General features: G+C 43.4%; 1 protein-coding gene across 4 annotated transcripts; it reads left to right on the top strand.

The window, feature by feature from the left end:
- The first annotated feature begins 1,695 nt into the window (after positions 1 to 1,695).
- On the top strand, positions 1,696 to 14,607 carry etv5a (ETS variant transcription factor 5a). Of its 4 annotated transcripts, none has more exons than XM_083776675.1 (13): positions 1,696 to 1,820; positions 3,432 to 3,572; positions 3,875 to 3,968; positions 4,284 to 4,331; positions 5,367 to 5,417; positions 7,461 to 7,584; positions 7,780 to 8,052; positions 8,935 to 9,233; positions 10,997 to 11,059; positions 11,511 to 11,579; positions 11,925 to 12,094; positions 12,432 to 12,533; positions 13,075 to 14,607. In XM_083776675.1, exons 2-13 carry the CDS (start codon positions 3,525 to 3,527, stop codon positions 13,303 to 13,305), a joined length of 1,572 nt encoding a protein of 523 aa, XP_083632801.1. In that variant the 5' UTR covers positions 1,696 to 1,820; positions 3,432 to 3,524; the 3' UTR covers positions 13,306 to 14,607. The 4 variants fall into 4 exon arrangements, with proteins under 4 accessions (XP_083632801.1, XP_083632799.1, XP_083632800.1 ...); XM_083776673.1 differs by having other exon boundaries at positions 12,432 to 12,539; XM_083776674.1 differs by having other exon boundaries at positions 3,872 to 3,968.
- Positions 14,608 to 21,066: the final 6,459 nt, after the last annotated feature.

Below are 21,066 nucleotides of genomic sequence, written 5' to 3'. Positions count from 1 at the left end.
ACACACACACACACACACACACACACACACACACACACACACACACACACACACACACACACACACACCCCTCAAGGTGTGAGGGGTGTCTATATATATATATAGATATACTGTAGCCTATTTGAGTCTTGAACCCATCAGGTCTGGTTGATTAGAAACATAACAAATAGACAAGTAATCTAAGGTTTGACCCAAAATAAATTGCAATAGTAATCTTTCAAGGTTTTTTATGATCATTAAGGTCATCCAAATAACGAATAAATGTGTGAATTATATTATTAGTGGATCAAGGTAAATTCAGGCATTGAAAGTTGGGGTACCATTATAGGCTATAAGGCAAAACATTAAAAAATGTCATTAAGCTTTAAGTAGCATGTTGTGTCAAACTAGGGGGGGGTTCATGATTCTGAATCCATTGCAAGCATTAGTTTTGCACGAAAAACACGCCTTGGGAAAAAACGGCCATAGCTGTTATCACAAATGAGGTCATCACATTGGGCAAGCTAGTGACTATGGCCGAATCTGAGCAAATCGGTATTTTGTCACACACAAATTCCCATTGACAATGAATGGAGAATTTGCGTCATATGTGTCTGAGCAAATAGACATGTAACGTCACATGATTTACGATGATAAGAGCGCCCCTCACTTCACACAAGTCAGGTGTGATTGAAAAGACAGTAGGGCCTATAGGGATATGCACAGATTCATCCCACCCGAAGTTATGCGGGAACACCTACTGAGTGGCAAAAAAACTACTTTCTGGCCTTGACAGCCGATACATCCAAACAGAAAAATCCTATCTGAAGAATGTTAAACGACATTAAACTCACTTTGTCACTAGATCTACCACTCACTTCATGCATGCAACAAAATGAATACACTAAAAGCCAGCCCACACCAATGCAACTCCTTGCAACATGCTAGTGCTATTTACAACCATTATCCCCAATGGAAGTTGAATGCTTTCGTGTGGACTGGCCTTAAAAATGTTTTGTAGCAAGGAGTTGCAACTATAGTTGCTTTGCATCTCTGGACTGGCCTTTTAAGGCATTTATCTTGACAATTCTCACCAAACAATATGTTTACTGTAAACACATTTCGCATCAATTGTATTATTAATCAATACCTTTGGATGACTGAAGTTGGGTTAGTATGTGCGTGTCAGTGTGTGTGTTTGTGTGTGTTAGGCCTACTTCAGTGTTACTCCGGTCATTGACACTCCTTTGTAATGTAAGTACACAGGCAGAGGTCACTGCCTTCTTGTTTACCCGTGACACCTACACAGGTAGTGTGTGTAGTGTATACAGTGAAAATGTACAGTAAAATGTTACATTAGTCCATCATGTGACTGTAACCTTTTAGTTTTAACAGTAAAAAGTTAAAAATGTTGAGTAACCTAACCTTTCTGTACCATGTGGCATTTTTAATTCCTATGTAACTGGCCCTTTAAAAGCTATCGGCAGGGATGGCTGAAAAAAAGAAAAGAAAAGTGAATGAAATCCAACCATTCATAAAAATAGGCCAGAGTTACTCTGTGATTGGTCCAAGGACATCTAATGCATAATTCATCACCTCCAGATAAACCATTGGCTTCTCGGCTTTGAAGGACACTGTGATTGAACCAATCAGAGCATGTTACTGTGTTCCAAGTTTCCCAGGGGAAAACCGACCGGTCCATTAACGAAAAGCTCAGTCAAGTTTCGCGAGTCGAAGGCTGCACGTCGTGTTATTATCCGTGCAGACACACAGACGGCCAACGGCGCAAATTTTGTGTGGATCATTTCAACACGGGACGGAATATACGCAATATAATAAAGGTAAGCCCCCTAAAGCTGCAATATAAGCCTACTTTATCAGTCAGTGTTTTGACAATGACAAAGTGATATAAATATTTCGTGCGTACATACATTTTTTTTCCAACGCCATCTTCCTCTAGTAATATTTACTTTGGCAACCATTTTCTATGGGCTTTTTGTGTAAGTAAGAATACGAGCAGGACTTTGTGTTTAAAGCACATGCATAGTATTTGCACCTTACGCGTTGTTATCTCTCTTGATATCAGCTTTGGTTATCAGCGCGGTCTGGCGACTGTTTGTTATTTTATGAATGGGCTGGAGCCTGGAGGGGTCAGTTTTTTTGGTTTCCTCATCTTGTGTTCCTCAGGGATCGAGTTTCACTTCATTGAGAAAAACAAGAGTCCGTGGAGGGAGGGAGGGGGTGGGGGAGGGGTGGAGAAAAGGAGGGGTGTCGGGTGATTTTCATCCCCCGGTGGCGGCCCCATCATCATCTGCTTCTGCTTAAAGTGAAATGCAAACTTTTGTATATGCCTAAAGTTCGGCAAAACAAGCGCACACTGCGGCTAAACTATGCTCCCTGGTCCTGGATTGCTTTCTCGCTCGGGATTTTGAGCTGTAATTTCTATTTTTCTCATTTGCATTTTATGGTATAGGCTAGAATGCTAGATCTTCATCTTCTGGAATAACTGCGGGCATCTAATGTTAAACCTAGCGTGTTACGGTGTTTGCATGGGGTTTGGGTATTTTAAGACTAACGTCAATAAAGCACCTAATAATATGCCATTATTGGCTTTTGTGACATAGAAAAGCTGTTAAAACTCATTGATAATGGACATTTACTGAAACAATTATGTGCCCTAAAACTAGCCCCATATGGTCGCTCATTCCATAGCCTCATTCTGTATCTCGGAGCTGCAGAATGAGCGTAGGGACTGAGGGACCATATGAGGCTACCCTAAAATGAATAGTTCGCCAAACGCGCTCCTCAGCGGGTTTTACGCACAGACATTTCCCATAAGGAGCCTAGTTGAATATCGGATGTTTTAACTCTACATTGTAATTATGATTGTCCAGAAGCTACTCGCTCATTGTAGTGTCATATCAATCCGGTGCGGTGCAGCCACCGCCGTGGAAGTGAACTTTGCAAGTGGCCACCGGTGCACCCAAAAGCCCACTCAAAGGACGTGTCGTTTAAAAGCAGTGTAATGACTTAAGATGTTGTGTGAGATACATTACATTTAGTTATCACAATGTTACAGCATGCAGCTGAACATGAGACACAAGGCTGGTCTTAAAATAATGGGACTTTGCTTTCCAAGACGATTAACGTAAATAAGCACAGATGGCTGCGTTTGGTTATGTAACATGCTAACGTGCGTCACTTAATGACGGTGTATTTACATCGAGAAGCCTTGTCTATACCAGCATGTTTCAGTTAAATTAACTGTTTGTTGTTTCAATAAGAGGCATGATGCAGGCCACAAGTCCTGTGTATGAGGATATGCACAGTGTAGGGAACCACATTTTATTCCAATGAGAAAAGTCTTGCATGTAGCATGGGACATCAAGTGAATATTTTAGTATTGTTATTTGTTGGTGATTTATTTCTCCTGATGTTACCTTTGTCTGCAGTTGACCGGATCCAGAAAGTGACCACGGTGCTGTCGCTTTAAAGCGAAAACCCACCCCCTTCCCCCAACTGGGAACCCCAAAGCCCCAGATAACATGGACGGATTCTATGACCAGCAAGTCCCATTTATGGTCCCACCCAATGTAAGTGAACACACATGCCAATCCCAACAATGCTGCTATCTATGCATGGTTCACATCAAGATGGCAACATTAGGCTACATATAGACTGCTTATGGACTGGGCACTGTCATCACAGAACAAATCTAGCTCACAAATGCATGCATTCAGAGTCTCTTGAATGTAGGCATGCCCTACAGCAGACGTGTTTAGACTTGTTTTTCCTCAATGACTGTTGCATGTGATGTAGTGTTTCGAGGCAGTGCTTTGAACTGGACCAGGTTTTGCTGGGCATATGATATTTACACCTTTATCTCCCACAGCAGCGGAAGACTCGTGTAGAGGACACATCTTACAGCAGGCCTCTCACCGACAGGAAAAGGAAGTTTGTGGACACAGAGCTCTCCCAGGAAACAGAAGGTAATTCATTGCTTCAAAATCTCATCCACACACCCATGACATTTTTTATTTTTATATGGCACTTTTCTAAGTACGTACCAAAAGTAAATAAAAAACATTTAGTATGGATGAACCCTGCACTGCAGTCACTTTTCAGAAACTGGTAATTAAATTATGTGGATTGAGCAGGGATTGCTAATGGCTCATTCCCAGTATTGTGAGAGTAAACATAACACAGCTTTATAACGATGTAATTACGATTGTATAGTATAAGTGTATAGTTGTAATTGTATAGTGTAAGTTATGTTAATGTTCATTTTGTCTTTGTCTTGTCAGAACTCTTTCAAGACCTCAGTCGTCTGCAAGAAATCTGGATTGCAGAAGGTAGGTTTCTAATACATTTATTCTTTTAATTTCCGCTGTTGTTTTCTGTTGCTGTGCCCGAAGGCATGGCTCAGATATAGTTTCTCCCGGTTAGATTCAATCTGTTAGAGATTCCGTTTTGAGCCCTGGATTTCTTTTGTTCTCAGCAAAAACACAGTTTCATTTGGAATATGGTTGTGCAGGATGCTAAAAAGTCACCTCAAAACAAATAGTCTGGATGTGATGTTAAGGAAAGTAAGTGGTTAGATTGAAGATTAACTGAAACATTTTAGGATTTAGATGAAGTTTGGCAAGTGCTCAGGTTAACAAGTAACCTGATGAGAATGTGAAATATTCATCCATGTTTTCTGTGCAATCAATGGGGCAAGTAGTACAAAGTCCTGTAAATATGAAACGTTTTTCTTTTCTTTTATTCCCCCATGCAAGCCCATTTTACTTCTTAGTTTTTGTTTAAGTTATTGATCCCCCTTATCACACTGTTTTGATGCAGAAGCAAAGGGTTCATTATTTCTACAGGAAGTTTGGAAGAGATATATAAAATAAAAATCACACCCGTGTGAAGTGAGGGGTGCTCTATCTATATGAAGTAATAATGACAAAACATTATCTAACTTTAACTGATCTTATCATGATCATGTAGTATGACAACCGAATTTATGTGATAAGCCCCCAGCTGAATTGGAACAGTTGCACTGTGTTTAAAAAGGCGGATTTGCTCAGACACGTATGCCGTAAATGATCCTTTCATTGTCAATGGCAGTTAATGTTTGTGTTGACACAAAAAGCCGATGTGACATGAGTTGTGACGAAAAGCTGTATATAGGAGGGCCCCTCAAAAATCTTGGAGATGACAAAATCCCCCTTCACAATTTTGTTTTCTCTTGAGGTTCTTTTTGCCAGCCGCTTGCAAAGCGACTGGACAACATGCTGTTTTCTGTTTAAAATGTCATAATTAGATTGATAGGCACAGTGGACCAGCAGTGTGTCTGTTTCTGTTTCTTCCCCATGTGTGACATTCTCCTGTATCGCCAACAGCCCAGGTGCCTGATGACGAACAGTTTGTCCCAGATTTCCAGTCAGATAGCTGTGAGTACCTGACTTTTTTCATATCCTAAGAGAGAGAGAGAGTGTGTGTGTGTGTCTGTGTGTATTTACTCAACAAACTCTATAAATGGGATGCCTATTAATGATTAAGATGTTCAGGATCTTCTTCGTCAATCGGCATTAGGGAATTTCTACTTCAACATTTTACACGACAATGTGTCTTGTCGAGTCTCTTTCAAAAGACCTCTGTTTATTAATTACACTTTCATTATCACCAAAGCCTAACACCACTTCTCACCTTCAAAACATCTCTCTTTCCTTCAACTAAAACCCATCCCAACCCTCCTCTTCCATTTTGAGTTTAATCAGCCGATTGGCATGGGGCATCACATGAGCCAAGCCCCTAATCTGATTTCACACTTTCCTGCACTCAGACCCTGCAGCTGGAGGCAGGCTAGATTCCAGAGGGTGGGGCCACTCCAGAAATTGCGTATACATGTTGGCTGCCTACTACCCAATTTCAAACCCAAGCCCACATTCCCCAAACTCTCTCAGAACCCCACTCCCCAGTGCAAGCACACTGCCCCAGACCACTGCCCGTTTGTCCCTGCATGTAGCCGTTTAGGCAGCAGCCAAGGGAAATATTTGAATTATGTTCAATGGAACATTTTACGATCTTCTCCCCCTCCTCTCTCATTCTCTGAGTTTGTTTATGTTTTTGTCTGATGCGGAGGAGGCAGAGACAGGGTGTGGTGCCTGCCTGTCTTTGTCAGGGCTGCTGTTTGGTCCTGGTGGTGCAGTGGGCTACAATTTGACCACCAACCTAGCCGGGCTGCGATATATTATTGAGGTTAATACTCTGACATGCCAGTTTTGCTGCAATATATTATTGTGGTTAATACTCTGACATGCCAGTTTTGCGGCAATATATTATTGAGGTTAATACTCTTGACATCTCAGTTTGTACTGGGAGGCCTATAGAAGGTTGTGGGACTGCTTTGTCAGTTCACAATAAAGTGTCTGCACTATAATTTTCAGGAGTTTGTGTGCGATTGGCAGAGACTCCTGTGGCCAGGCAAGGGGCCAGCCTTCTCACAAGCTGCCTATTCACCATGCTCAGCTCATAGCACTGTTCCGTATAGCCACTGCAGTCATCGGGGCATCACATGGCAGCCTGTCCCCTTTCTTACAGTGTGTACCTCCTAGTCCATTATCATTGCCCGTTTCCTCAGTTAGTTAATGCACGAGTGGTTCAGAAACCTCTATAAGTTATGTATGTATGGAATGAATATCACTGCCTTACCTGTGACTTGTGAAATGCATGCCTAGTGTCTGTCTGTGTCAGCCAAGCTGATTCCATGGTAAAGTAGCAAGTATGCCATGAACTGAACACCCTGTCTGGCAGACCAGAGAAGGAAAAGATGCCTAATCTCCCCTCAATGTACCGGTACCCCCTTTCTGTGAGGAGTTTTGCCCTAGCCTAGCCAGAGGGTTTCACAGCACACAGAGGGGAGCTCACGTGCCCATTGTTGGCTCTCCCGAGGTCTATCAGCACCCAGGGCCAGGGTGATTTATTTGGCTCCCGCTCCTCTGTGCCCAGGGATCCAGTTTCTGCCTGGCCATTATGTGGCGCCCCGGAAACTGCAGCCGATACTCGGAGAGCTCCAGCCAGTGTCTAATGGTTACAGCACTAGGGAGGAAAATCATTCACAATCATTGAATTACGGCCACACTGATTCATGGGTATTGACTGGTCTCCACATAATGGGAATCAGAGAAGAGAGAGCTGTGATGGCGTGCAATCCGTGCATGTGCATAGTGCAGTTAGTATCACGGTACCTAGCTAGCAATGGAGGATGGATGGGGCTTTCCAGACCCTGCTGTCAACCATCATTAAAAACCATGATAAATAGATACTAAGTGGCTCTGTCAGTAGGGAGGATACAAGGACACTCTCCATACACCCATTTATCCATCCACCAGAGCAAAATGCGCTTAAGATAAGCATTGAGTTTTCTGTTCATGCAGTTAGAGGATATCTGCAGTATATCTAATGCGGTCCCCTGTGTTGTCTCTCTGCTCCAGTGATGTTTCATGGCCCACCAGCAGCGAAGATCAAACGAGAGCTGACTCCCTCCAAGGAGCTTTCTCCTTGTCGCCAGGACAGGAGTCCCATGCCATACGGAGAGAAGTGCCTTTACAGCTACAGGTGAGCTGGAGCTTTTCCCTTTTATGCTTATTACGATGTTAGTTTTTTTGCTTTTGCTTATTCCATATACTGCCTATATTGTAGCCCTACAGTTTGTCACATAAGCTAAAGCTAGCCTTCAATTATCATATTGTTTCCATTCTCTTTAATGATGCTTCCTCATGTTGACTTGTTTCTCATTTCCTCCCCTCACAGTGCCTATGACAAGAAGCCCATTCCTGGGTTCAGACCATTGACTCCACCCTCTACGCCTGTGTCTCCTTGTGGCCCCACTGGCACGGCAGGGACACACCCTCTCAGCGAGCAGACCCCTCACCCTCCTCTAACCAATCAGAATCCGGGGCCACGTCCGCTGCACGCACAACATCACAGCCAGCGACCGCTCGCACTCCACAGCCAGAGCCCACCGTTTGCCGTGCCCTGCACACCACTTGGCCAAGATGCCAGCAACTTCAGCCCTGAGCACAGGTAACGGGTCATAATTTACATCTCTCCACGGTAGAACATTGCAGTTATAATATTTGCAAAATAACCATGATCTGCCAGCCCTCTGAATAGCCAGCATGTTTGCCAACATATAAGCTAATGACCCTGAATATTGAAATGCTCTAAATATACAGGCGTATATTTAGAGCATTTAACATCATATCGTCATCATGTTTCCATTATGGGGACCACTGTCCACCGTACTGACTTGGCGGGTCTATGTCAGCCTGATGACCTTTAACTACTGCTGACTTTAAGGGGAGATGAGCATCTGTTGACAGGCTGTTACAGACCACTAAAGAGTAATGGAGCTGTTGGTGCTGTTTGCTAGCAGGATGAAGGCTTCTCTTTTGGATGCAGTTTAGTATCTGATCTTATGAAAATGTGTTCAATCAGCCAAGGCACATTCTCTTCCCCCTGACATGCACACTGCAACCCTCCACTACTGCTTAATCTTTAGCCATCTCTTATGTGCACAGACCATGCACAGGCACCAGAGGCCAATGGCAGCCATTCACACCCTAGGAGCCATCTCCTTACTTAGAATGGAGATTCTCTTTTTATAGTCGTCCGACACATGGTCTTAATGTCTGTGCAGTGTGCCTGTTTGGCTGCTCCCAGCTCTGACTTGTTCAGAAGCTATATTATCTGTATATTCTCCAATGCCCTTTGGTTGGTTCGGGCAGGGTAGAGAGGTTCAGACGCTCTCTATACTATATTCAATGCCCCTTTGTTGGGCATTGAACAAGACAGGCTAGTCGTTCAGGTGTTCTATACATTCTCAGTTACAGTGTGTGTATTCTCCTCTTATGTTGTCTAATCTACATCACCTTCTCTATCCCCCCCCAATCTCCTAACGTTTAGGTTCCAGCGGCAAATGTCCGAGCCATGTCTACCTTTCCCCACCGCAGAGAGCCAAGGACGCTCCCAGTTTATACCCCAGCACCCCGGCAGTAACGGTCGGCCGCCGTACCACCGGCAGATGTCGGAGCCCTTGGTTGCTGTGTCTCCGCAGGGCTTCAAACAAGAGATGCTGGACCCGCGATATGCAGAGCAAGGCTTGCCCACCATGGGCCCGCCGGGGCGACATGCTGGGCCGCCTCCAGCAGCCTTCCACCCCATGGCCATCAAACAAGAGCCGCGGGACTACTGCTTTGATTCTGGTGAGTGGTTAAGTGGGGGGAGTACTAGTTGGACTGCGCTAAAGCAGAGGTTCATGGGTTGTTGCCCTTTTGACAGAATCGGTGCATTGCCTCTCACTCACTCCGTGTTGTTTTAGATAGTCTGGGAGCAGACAAAGTGGACTATGAGAGCTAGTATCCAGGGCTGCGTGAGAATAAAATGGCCAGAGGGTGAGGAATGTGCCCTGCCCTGTTTGTTCTGGGCAATGACACATGGCTGTGAGTTTTAGCGTACTGCAGGGTCCCAGGCAGGCGCATTATGCACTTTCTCTCTCCTTCGGTCTGTCTGTCTCTGTCTCCACATCTGCATCATTCCTCCCTAGTCACACAAGTAAAGGAAAAAGTGGGTCTTAGCATGGCTTAAGTCTTCTAGGGCAAAAAGTAAGTGGGTCACCTAGCCAGGTTCAGAGCAGATAACTTCAGTGGGCTTACCTGGAATAGATCTGGGCCACTGGCCACAGAGGGCTTAGAGTGAACTGCAGTAGAGCAGTTTGACTTGAACTTGGAAGTTCTGGACACTGTTAACTGTTAGAGAAGAGGCTAAACAACAACTGCGAAAAGTTGTCTTATGCAATCGGAACAGAAAGGTTTAATATGGTATAAGCTTCATGAGATGGCATCTGATGCTTTTAGATCTTGACGAGCCAACATCCCCGCTGTTGTCTCTCCGCTGCATCACCACCCTCCTTTCATGGAACTCTGTTGCTACAGCCTATCTCTTTTTCTCTTCTGTCCACACGTTCATGTGCTCATAGCCTTAAATCGTAGTATAGTATAGAACAGACAGGCAGGCTAGTGATGTAATAACGAATCCTCTTAGCTTCTTAGAGCCTCTATGTTTCTAGTACGTCACAGAATCCTGGGGCTAGGGTCTCTCTGGGTGGAGGGTATGGGTGTAGTAGTTTAGCACCGTGGCACATTTCATTGTCCCTGATGACTCGATGAGAGTTTTTTTGTTCTGGACAAGCATATGACGAGTGTGACAAATCGCATTGTCTCTGTCTTTGTGCGTTTGTGTGTGTGTGTGTGTGTGTGTGTGTGTGTGTGTGTGTGTGTGTGTGTCGTGACAGCATGCATGGAAACGGCTACAGATTGTTTCCCACAATCCAATACTTTGAAATGGGTTAAGGATAAGAAGTCAAGCAAGCAGTCACTCAAAAATGGATCCCTGGCTTTCTTATCAGAGGACAGGAAATAGAATAATGGGGAAGTCGTGGAAGGGACAGACTGCGCTTCAGTGACACAGCGAACGGAAAGCGAGCCTTGACCTCTCCCCTAGGGGGACAGGCATAACTTGATAGTCATTGAGATTTAATACAGCAACCTCGGTGCTAATCCTATTGAGAGGCTTGGTGGACATACAACTGATGTTGCGTGCTGTGCAAAGCACTCCAATCTGGACTAAGTCCACTCCCAGATGCGTGTGTGGGTGCACGAGTGGGTGGCCTAGGCTTTATTTTTTGTTTGGCCCGGATATTGCGTCAGTGCCAGTTGTGTAAGGGCCTACAGATGGAGATGGACAGTGGTGAGGCAGAGCAGCTTGCATGTTTCCATCATAGCACCATATGTGCCAGCAGCTCGAACAACTACACGTCACCAATATAGCTCAGACCAAATGTCCCCAGTACAAACAAACTGCCCAAACTTTAGTTTAACCAGGCCAAATATACCCAAGTTAGTGGTTGAACGGTGATAAAATATTGAAGGCGGGTAAGCTAAACATATACTTGTTCTTTGTGTTGCAGAAGTGCCAAACTGTCAGTCGTCATTCGGGAGAGCAGGAGGCTTCTTCCAAAACAATCATGAAAGTAAGTAGTTGTGCATGTATTGTGCACTCTTCATATAATTACGTGCATGTGTGCTTGATTACTTAGTCATAATAATTTCGTAAAGCCTCCAGACATTTATCATAGTCCTTTGTGTTGGTGATCCAAACTATGTGCCTTATTGAGCTGCTGAATGCTGCAGCATTGTGGTGGGTTAGGAAACAGGGCTCCTGTCTAGTTGAATGCTACAGGTCAGCAGCATTTAAATGACATCTCAAGGGCAAGTGAATCTGTTCTGCACATGCAGTACATTTCACACGGCCCTGGCCCTGCATGAGCTTAGTACAATAGAATTTTCCATTCTTGGAAAGCTGCCCAGCCATATTGCTTTGTGGGCAGTTTGGATCCTCAGGTGGACCAAGGCCACTGGCCGCCTCATCAAAAGGGGAGGTCTCTTTCTCACACCTTAACTGTTTCCCCTTCTCATTGACAGGCTTCTCATTCGACAGAGAACCTCAACTATACTACGATGACACCTGCGTGGTCCCTGAGAGACTGGAAGGTAAGAATGACAAATCCAACCTTAATCAAAAGTGGTTTACCATGTCATTCACTGTCCACAGACGGGCAGGGGGGTGACTTGAGTAAGGAGAAGTTTATCAGAACTTACAGTAATTGTACACACTCTGTACACACTGTAAGAAAGTAGAGGCCTTTGTGTTTGGTGGTGGCATTGTAGTTGAAGGACAAGCAGCTGGCCCACTTCACAGCCACCAACTGCCAGGAATGCCTCACAGCACTGTGGCAGTGACGGAGTGCAACACTCATTGACACTCGTCTCTTTCTCCTCCCTGTTTCTCACTTTTTCTCCCCCATCCATCTTGGCTATTCGGTACCCTCTCTGTAGGCAAAGTAAAGCAGGAGCCTTCAGTTTATCGTGACGGCCCTCCTTACCAGCGCCGTGGCTCCTTACAGCTCTGGCAGTTCTTGGTCACCCTCCTGGACGACCCAGCCAATGGACACTTCATTGCCTGGACTGGCCGTGGCATGGAGTTCAAACTCATAGAGCCTGAAGAGGTGAGTCTACCCACTCTCTAGTCTAGTAGATAGACCTGGTTTAGACTATAAATGTTGATGTTGTGGACTCTTATCCTCTCTTTTATCAGTTAGTTAATTTAGCATTATACAGCACAGGTATAACTACTACAGTGTACCACTCTCCTCCTTCTGGCAGAGAATCTGCTTGGGAAATCTGTCATTCTTTCCAGTTCTAACCATAATCAAGACATGAATCACAATATAATTTAAGACTGCTGCTCTATGGGAGAATTTGTGGAATTTAAAAGGCAGACATATTTTCATTGTGCGCCACGTAAACTACTTAATGACCAAGCATTGTCCTTCATTGTCTCAGGTGGCTCGTCGCTGGGGCATCCAGAAGAACAGACCGGCCATGAACTACGATAAGCTGAGCCGCTCACTGCGTTATTACTACGAGAAGGGAATTATGCAGAAGGTAAAGGCAGGTTCACCCTTTTCTTGTCTTCTACGATGCCCAACCCCTTCCCACATCCTCTCATTTATCCTTGGCAACAACATGCTGCATGGAGCTATAAAAGCAGAAATGGACACATTTGAATACAACCTTGGAGGCCAAAACTGCAAGGTCTTGTGGTTTCACTGTCAGTCTATGCAGGCAGCAGTTACTACTCCACTGTATTAATGTCTCTAATTGGCCGGGTGCTCTCGTGGCATCTCAGGTTTCAACCGATTAAACAAAGTCTAAGATCATCAGTATTTCATTGTAATGTATTAGCTTGTGTTTGCCTTGCTTACTGAAAGAGTGTCTGCTAAATGCCTAAATTGTCTTTGGTCGAGAACTTAGAATCTGAGACCTTTTTTTTGTTGTTGTCTGTTTTGGTTTAAGTTAACATGATGTGAAATGCAATACAAAACCTGGAACAGTTTGTGTAACATACAAAATGATGCATGCATTAGAAAATTCTGTAGTAAAAGTAAAATCTTCGTTAACATCTCCCAATGACTTCACTCCTCAGGTGGCTGGTGAGCGGTATGTGTACAAGTTTGTGTGCGATCCCGAGGCTCTGTTCTCCATGGCCTTTCCAGACAACCAAAGGCCCAACCTGAAGGTTGACCCAGACAGCCTGGCAGCGGTGGACGATGACACGATGCCCCTCACCCACTATGATGACACCACTCCTTACCTGCTTGAGGCCGGGGAGCAGTGTGTGGCAGGCCTGCCTTTCACAGATGGCTATAGCTATTGACAAGCACAGTGGATCGCTGACAACGTACACACATGTACGGTCTCGAGAAACCCACTCTAAAGCCCAGAGCTGGAACTGCTGAGCAGCCTGTGACAAAAAAAAGAAAGAAAATACTCTGCCCTATCCCCTCTCATGGTTCCTTCTCCTCTTCGGACTGCCCACATACAGTTTCAAACTCCAAACTCCCCAGATAAAGAATGAACAAGGACAAACGTCTGCACCCAACTGCCAGCTTTTCTGCTGCACCGTCGTCTAGTGTGTGTGAGAGAGAGAGGGTTGTGAAAGGAATAAGGGTAGATTGGACTCCAGTGGCTCTTCCCACCTTAGTGACTCCCAAAGTAAGGCGGGGGGCTGCTGTTACTACGGAGACCAAAAGGAAGCGAGGCCGGAGGCCACATGAACTTTGAGAAGGACCTGACGGACACTCCCTTGTGTGCAAGACTGCAAGAGTAGTTGCAGTTCAGATTTTTGTGACAATCCATGTTTCGTACCAAGTCAAATAACGGAGGGGGAAAAAGTTTTAATTCTGATAAGATAATCTGAATGCAGCACTATTCTATAGTTGCCTTTTTTGGGGTTCTATTATTTTCCTGAAACCATCTCTGAACTAAAAGGTCTATGAAAGGGCTTTTAATTTGCAAAAAAAACTAGATACTGTAACCCACAGAGCTACTTTCTGTAAAGATTTTTTTTTGTATGCCAGCTTTTCTACAATTTGGTTTAGAACTTGGAGATGTAAGTCCTGCTAGCCACTGCACTGGGACTTTGATCCAGATTCCAGAATAGTATATTCTCCCTCTGCTGAACTGACCCATGAGGGATTGAGCCATTGCATCCATTTCACCTCCCTGACTGCACCTGAGATAGAGACACACACACACACACACACACACACACACACACACACACACACACACCCTGTTCATTAGCTCTTACCTTCTTTATTGCCTGAAGTCTACAACCAATTCATCACTCCACTGCCTCCACTGTTCAAAAGGGATACACACGAACACATTGTCCCAGAAGCTTTGGAAGATTTATACATGCCTCAGAATTTATTATGTATGATCATGCATTGTTACTTTTTTAATTCTATCTGGGTGCTTAATGTTTCCTTGGCAGTGTACTAGTTCCTCTGATGCACCAGGATGGCAGGAGCATCAGGACGTTTTGCATGCACAAAGGAAGGGTGAAATGTGACACCTTTGTCCTTGGACTCCTTTCTGCCAATCACAGGTTGTCAACATAAGACTTCTGCTTTCCTTTGCATGGTGTTACTCAAATAAAGACTGTCCAATAACATATCGCTTTATTCTCTCTGGACAAAGAAGACATTTGTGATGTTCTCTGCATTTTCCCCTCTCAAAGTTCTGTTGTTTTTCTTAATGGGGGGGGGGGGGGGGGGGAAGTCAAACTTATATAAAGTATATATTTTTGCTATAAGGCTGCATCCATTTGATTTTAATGTATAAGCTGTATAGTTTTGCCTCTAACAAACATACCTAAAATCTGGGTCCCTATGATGGCTGTAACTGCAGACTGTTTCTTTAAGAGGCCACTGTTTTGCTGTAGAATGGATGAAAGGATGTTATTATCTCGGCTGTGAAGTTTGCACTGTAAATGATAGGGCTCCAGCAAAGGCCACGGTGAGGAAATATCTTGCCCAACCACAGATACTGTCTGCCACTTGTATAGGCTTCAGTTTCCTCTCCTCACAATGTGTATCTTACACTGCAGAGTTTATGATCATCTGTACTGGGTACAATAAACTGTCCTTTACGCTTCATTGACGGCGGTCTTAGCGTGTTTCGTCATTCTCCCCCGCCGCCACGCAGTAAGTCAGCTGATGGTCTGCCGGTCACTGTTCTTGACCTCCCCCAGTCACATGCCTTTTTGTAAAACTAATGCTTTTCTTTGTTTATAATTACCCCATCACCCACAAACACTTAAGTTCAACCAAATGAATCAAAGGTATAGCTGTATGTAGGCCTATATCAGTGTATCTTATGTATTTTCTTTCAGCAGTAGTTTAACTATTCATTAACTTATTAATAGGGCATACTTTAAACCATGTTGAATATGGACTTTCTCCTTGCATAACCTACACTTTAAAGGTATATTCAGTGATTTCACTCAAAAAACCTTAGGTTTCGTTTTTGGCTGGGACCTAAGCCTTTCATCCAATCAGGATAGAGAGCCAAAAACGAAACCTAAGGTTTTTTGACCCCCAGGGGTTAACTGGGGACAGGGAGGAACTCCTTATATGGTCAGCACACTCTATAGTAGAGAGGATTATCACAATAAAACAAAAATAAGTGATATTTGAATTAAGTGAAATCACTGAATATACCTTTAACCTGTTTGACATTTAAGAATGTACAAGCATGGGTATTTCAGGTCCATATAAATGTACAGTATATTTAGAGCAGGCCTTAAGATGTTCTTCCTCATTGAAAATATCAGATCAAATATTTAACATCAAATATTTAAATGTTTAGATCTCCAAATTTTGCAAATGCAGTGGTACCTTTGACATTGACAATACAGGTGAAGATATGTGAAAAGGAACATCAGTTGAATATTTATTTGATATAGGTTTGGAGTAGATGCTTAATCTGAATAAGGGGGGTCTTGACTTTACTTTACTGTGTTGTTAAGAATCATACAACAGCATGGAGCAAATGTGAATCAATAATAAAACGATAAACATTACTTCAGTGGGTTTCTGGGTTGTTAAATGACTTTTATAGTCACATTCCAGCATGGAGCTAATAGTGACCTCATCTGAAACAAACTCTTTTAATGTGTCTCAAAAATTAGAACAGGAACATATATACCGGTAGCCTATGCTATAAGCATAGATTTACGTAAATAAATGAAGTATACACGTGTATGCAATGCATGCACGCACACGCACACACACACACACACACACACACACACACACACACACACACACACACACACACACACACACACACACACACACACACACACACACACACACACACAGTAGTATAATTCACAGATGTATAATTGCTTAACTTTATTATTTGACTTACCGGTAAGTTTGGTTCATCTCTCTCTCTCTCTCTCTCTCTCGTGTGTGTGTGTGTGTGTGTGTGTGCATGTGTGCATATGTGCGTGCGAGAGAGACATACATACAATATATGTGTATATTTCTCTTGATGTCTCCTGTCATCACTCATAACTGATCTTTATTTAAAGTCCTTGTATGCATTGAGTCTCTGTGAAGAGTCTTGGGAATTCAAGACTAAACAACACAGCTCACCTGGCTGTAGGAGTGTAGGCTGTGCTAAAGCAAGACTTTGCCTATTAATAATTCATAGTCACTCATAGGTGTATGCGATCTGACGCTTTTTGATTTCTGGGTTAAAACCCACTAGGCTACATATTTTACTTTGGTGTGAAATACAGGTCACACTAGGGTGGCCACCTGCAAGACCTCAGAAAGGAGGACACTTTTGCGGGGCTCGCTCCCCCGACCCCCCCCCCCCTCCCAGACCCCCCCCCCCCCCCCCCCCCCCATATATTCATATTATTACTACTACTATTGCACCTGATTTTCACCACCATCATCTCCAGCATTATGTCCACAGACAACATATATTTGCTAATTAAATTAACCTTTTTAAATTATAGGGTACCACAAAGGCCATTCATTTTAGAATACATTTATTTTATTTCATGTTTAGATATGTTTCATGTTTAATCTCTTTCTTGTGGGTTTTTTTATACAGTTTTATGGTCATCGGTGTGGGACATAGAATGATGCCAGTAGCCTATATGTTCACACAGCCTCCCTGTCTTTATGATGTCGAGTTCCTTGCTCCATTGCTCATTAAATGTAGTTTTTCATTTCGGCATATTTGGTTTGTTTGTCTCTGCATTAACTATAGAGCACCGAAGTCTGACGTCACTTTCAGTAGAGGGCGTCAGTCCCCAGGTTCATGTATTTGTTTAGTTGCATTGAAATCACCATAGGAGGAGTTTTAGATTGATTCATATAAGAACTGTGTTTGAAAAATAAACATGTCATCCCGGCCGCTTCACTCACATGGATATGAAGAATCAACTGACTGAGAGAAAACGCTAATGTTACTGCTGCTGAATTAGTTAGATTTTCGCTAGAAGCAGACTGTATCATATATGAGTGACTGACTGTTGCAAACGATACAGAGACACCTCCCTGACAATAACGCCGAGACAGCTTGTTTATTTTTGGACCACAACGCTTATAGTAGACGATATTAAGATCACCCCATGTTATTCTCCATAGAGAAACTACTTCCGTGAACCAGGGGAATCGTCGGGATGAGCGAGTTACGTCAGGACTTCGGCGCTCTATACTAAAGTGATTGTGAGAGCACAACAAACAAACCGACCATCCCACTGGCAGTGTTGCCCAGTTTTGGAAGAGAACCAAGCAACCATGTCTATGAAAACAAGCCCAAAAGAAGCCTGACTAGGCTTAGTAGCCTATTATATAAAACAAGCCTAAAGTCGCTTATAATTAAGCGGACATGGCAACACTCTTAACGTCTCCACTAGCCTCTCTCTTTTTAAGACAGTGTGGCCGGCTCGCTGCGGAGGCGGAGCTGAGCAGCGCTGCGGAGATTTTAATACCCAGGCAGACGACGTAAATGACACAAGCACTGTATATCACAAAAAACCGGACAATTATGTGTCCGGCCAGAGGTTGAGGTGGGAGGAGGACAGGTGGGTCTAAAACCGGACTGTCCGGCGTGAAACCGGACGTCTGGCCACCCTAGGTCACACCAAAGGAAATAGTGTGGAGTTCATATGAAGTGCAAATATATAGTGCCTTTTGTAGGATAATCCCCTACTGTGAAGGAATGGAAATGTTCAGCCATGTACAATTTTCAATTTAGGCATTTAGCAGACTCTCTCTAAAGTGTACATTATTCAGATACACTAGTAGTGGTACAGATCTCTTTGAGGCCTGACCGGAGTCGGACCCAGCCAAATGAGCCAAATCCACACAGTATTAAGACTTAAGAGAAGACAACATTTGTAGAGTTCAATAATCTATTGCCTGAATCAAGATGCCGTTTTTCTTCAGACTACAGTACATACGATGTGGTCAGAGCCGATATACATGGCTCTGGATGTGGTCAATTGCATGAAAGTCATTCTGAATTATATTTTATATTGTATCTCTAATAAACCATTGCTGCCCTCCAGTGGATGAATGGTGTTTCTACGCCTTCAAATTATTTGTTACCCCAACCATAGACTGTAGGTACCAAGAGCAACCAACAACCAACTAAAGGTATGACACCCCAACATTAAACATTATGACAATAGGCCAGCATACATTATCATTATGCATTTGAATAGCCTACTTTTTATTCTGGCCTAAACCAAACAAACGGGATGCTTCTTAAATTCTTCCTATGATGAATTGAACATGGTGGACCCTCTTTTGTAAACACGTGTAGTGCTTTATTGGTCCTCCACTCACAGTTGACAGTTTTTGTATTGAGTTGTGCTTGAAATGTACTGTAATTCAGAAAACTGTTAATAAATACTTAAATCAATCAATTCATGCAGACTACAAGCTCGATGTTTTCGGCGCGCGTGCGCTACATCGACCTGATACGATGAAACATTCATTCATTCACTGCCACGGCCGGGTTTACTTGGTCGAGTTGAGTGAGGTAAATTAATGGCTATTAAAGTATCTACGATCCTCGACACTAACCGCATTTATTTACCACTTGTTGCAAACAGTTTTGTCAGATTGATATTAAACTTTGCTGAATGTGACAACAAGACTAGAGATCTTAACTTCAATTGTTTTAGAGGCGGTAATGTAATGGTAAATGGTAATAATTAAATGACGGTGATGAATGATGACATACGATACGATATAGTTTAGGCTAGCAACAATTAGCCTATAGGCTACACGTCAATGAGTGTGTTCCATGCAGCAATGCTATTCTTACAGTGTCGGTGAGAAATTAATGCTATTTATGCTAAACCAGAGGTTAATAGAACTGTACAACTTAAGAGTTCCACCATCAATCTTTCAAATTCCACCCAGGCCAGGGAGTAGACTGAAGTTACATAATAAATAACATGGCGTTATTCGGTTTTGAATTGTGTTTTTGCCTTGATAAAGTAATTTCGCTGTGTCTGGGGACCCCCTGGAACCTCCTCAAGGACCATTCGGGGTCCCCGCTCACCGGACCCCATTTTGAGAACCACAGGTGATTCTCCAGGAAGTGGTATCAGCCCGGTAACCCCCCTTTCAGTTGAACCCTGAGTCGAACACACGTGGAGTTCAGCTGAGCATACTTTACGAATCGTTTGGCTAAATATTAACAGTTGTTTATTATCCGGTGTAGTCCTATATATTATATTTTTTCTTTATTTTGCGGAATAGTGAGTTTACAATCCATCCTTTTCTATGCATTCTTTAAAGTAGTAGTTTGGTCTAAGTGCCCCATAGTGATCTAGTGTGAAGTGCTACTGCTAAAATAGAAACAATTTCGGAAATTCGGATCGTCAAGAACATGTGGTCGTGTCCGGTTCCATATAATTCCTATATGCCGCCGGTCAACTACAGTCATCATGCACATGCAAGCACATATGCTTCTGCTGGCATGGTTGTGCCACAAATGGCACCATATAATATGGCTGTGCAGCCTCTGTATCATGACAATGGAAGAACGAACATTCAACTTCAAAGTAAGTCCCAACTCCCGATAGTCCCGATAGAACTCTCAAGTGAGCTGTCGGTCTACCCCTGTGATACAGTAGCAATTTTCTGTAAAATAGTGTTTTTGCTTGCAAGCAAAATGTGGGGAATGTGTATGGATTGTTCTTTTTGTACTGCTACAGTTTTTGTCAATGCAATAATTAGTAACTATGGTTCTTTGTCCTCTCACTAGACTTGGGCAGCAGGAGATTCTTTCTGGACAGGTAAGGCTACATAATTAAAGTTGGTAGACGAATGGTAGGCTATACATTTATTTATGCTCCTTTTTAAAAGACAAACAAAAAAAGCAACATTTAACAATATAAATAAATTGTTGTAGGCTTAATAAACAACGCATCGCATCTGCATGATGCATGCATCTGCGTCTACAGTACAGAGGCCCGCCGGTTCTAGTCCAAAACATAAATAAATCCAGTCCAGATCTGAGCAACCTATACCTAGCTATAAAGCCACTGGACGCATGGGCTAAGCCTTTTATTATTATTATTATTATTAAGGAAGACTCGGAAGACGGATGGGAGGAGGAGGAGGAGGAAGCGGCAGTGGCTCCTAACGTAGGTCTCTGCATAGCCCCTTTCGGGACCCTCCATAAAGCTTTTCTGAAATTTGGAAGAGTTTTATGTAGGGTCCCTGTTCATGACTATATTTTCGTATGGGAATTCTAGAACGCGGACGTAAATATTCTCTCTGAGATCGAATCTGTGGCGTTTGACATTCTTTTTTTGTTTGTGTTATTCTGAATTCGTGAACTTTAAGTACCTATACATCCCGCTGCGAATATCTCCTGTGGCGCGGAAGCCGTTAAGTATTTTTAATCTTTGTTTGACCGATTTGGTCGCTTTATTTCTTCTTGTTTGTTTACCGTTTATTGTACCGCCTCCCGGTGTGCAGTTGGCTTGTGCCGGCTACGTCCCTGCCTCTGATCTGCTCTGTCATAGCTATAGCGCCACTAGCTAGCCAGATAGGCGGTACAATGAGGTGTCAATAAACAAGGA

Source organism: Protomyctophum parallelum (assembly GCF_964188405.1).
Source record: "Protomyctophum parallelum genome assembly, chromosome: 11".
In the NCBI taxonomy this organism is placed as follows: Eukaryota; Metazoa; Chordata; class Actinopteri; order Myctophiformes; family Myctophidae; genus Protomyctophum; species Protomyctophum parallelum.
The sequence above is the reverse complement of the archived record's forward strand: the minus strand, read 5'-3'. Positions and strand labels throughout refer to the sequence as shown.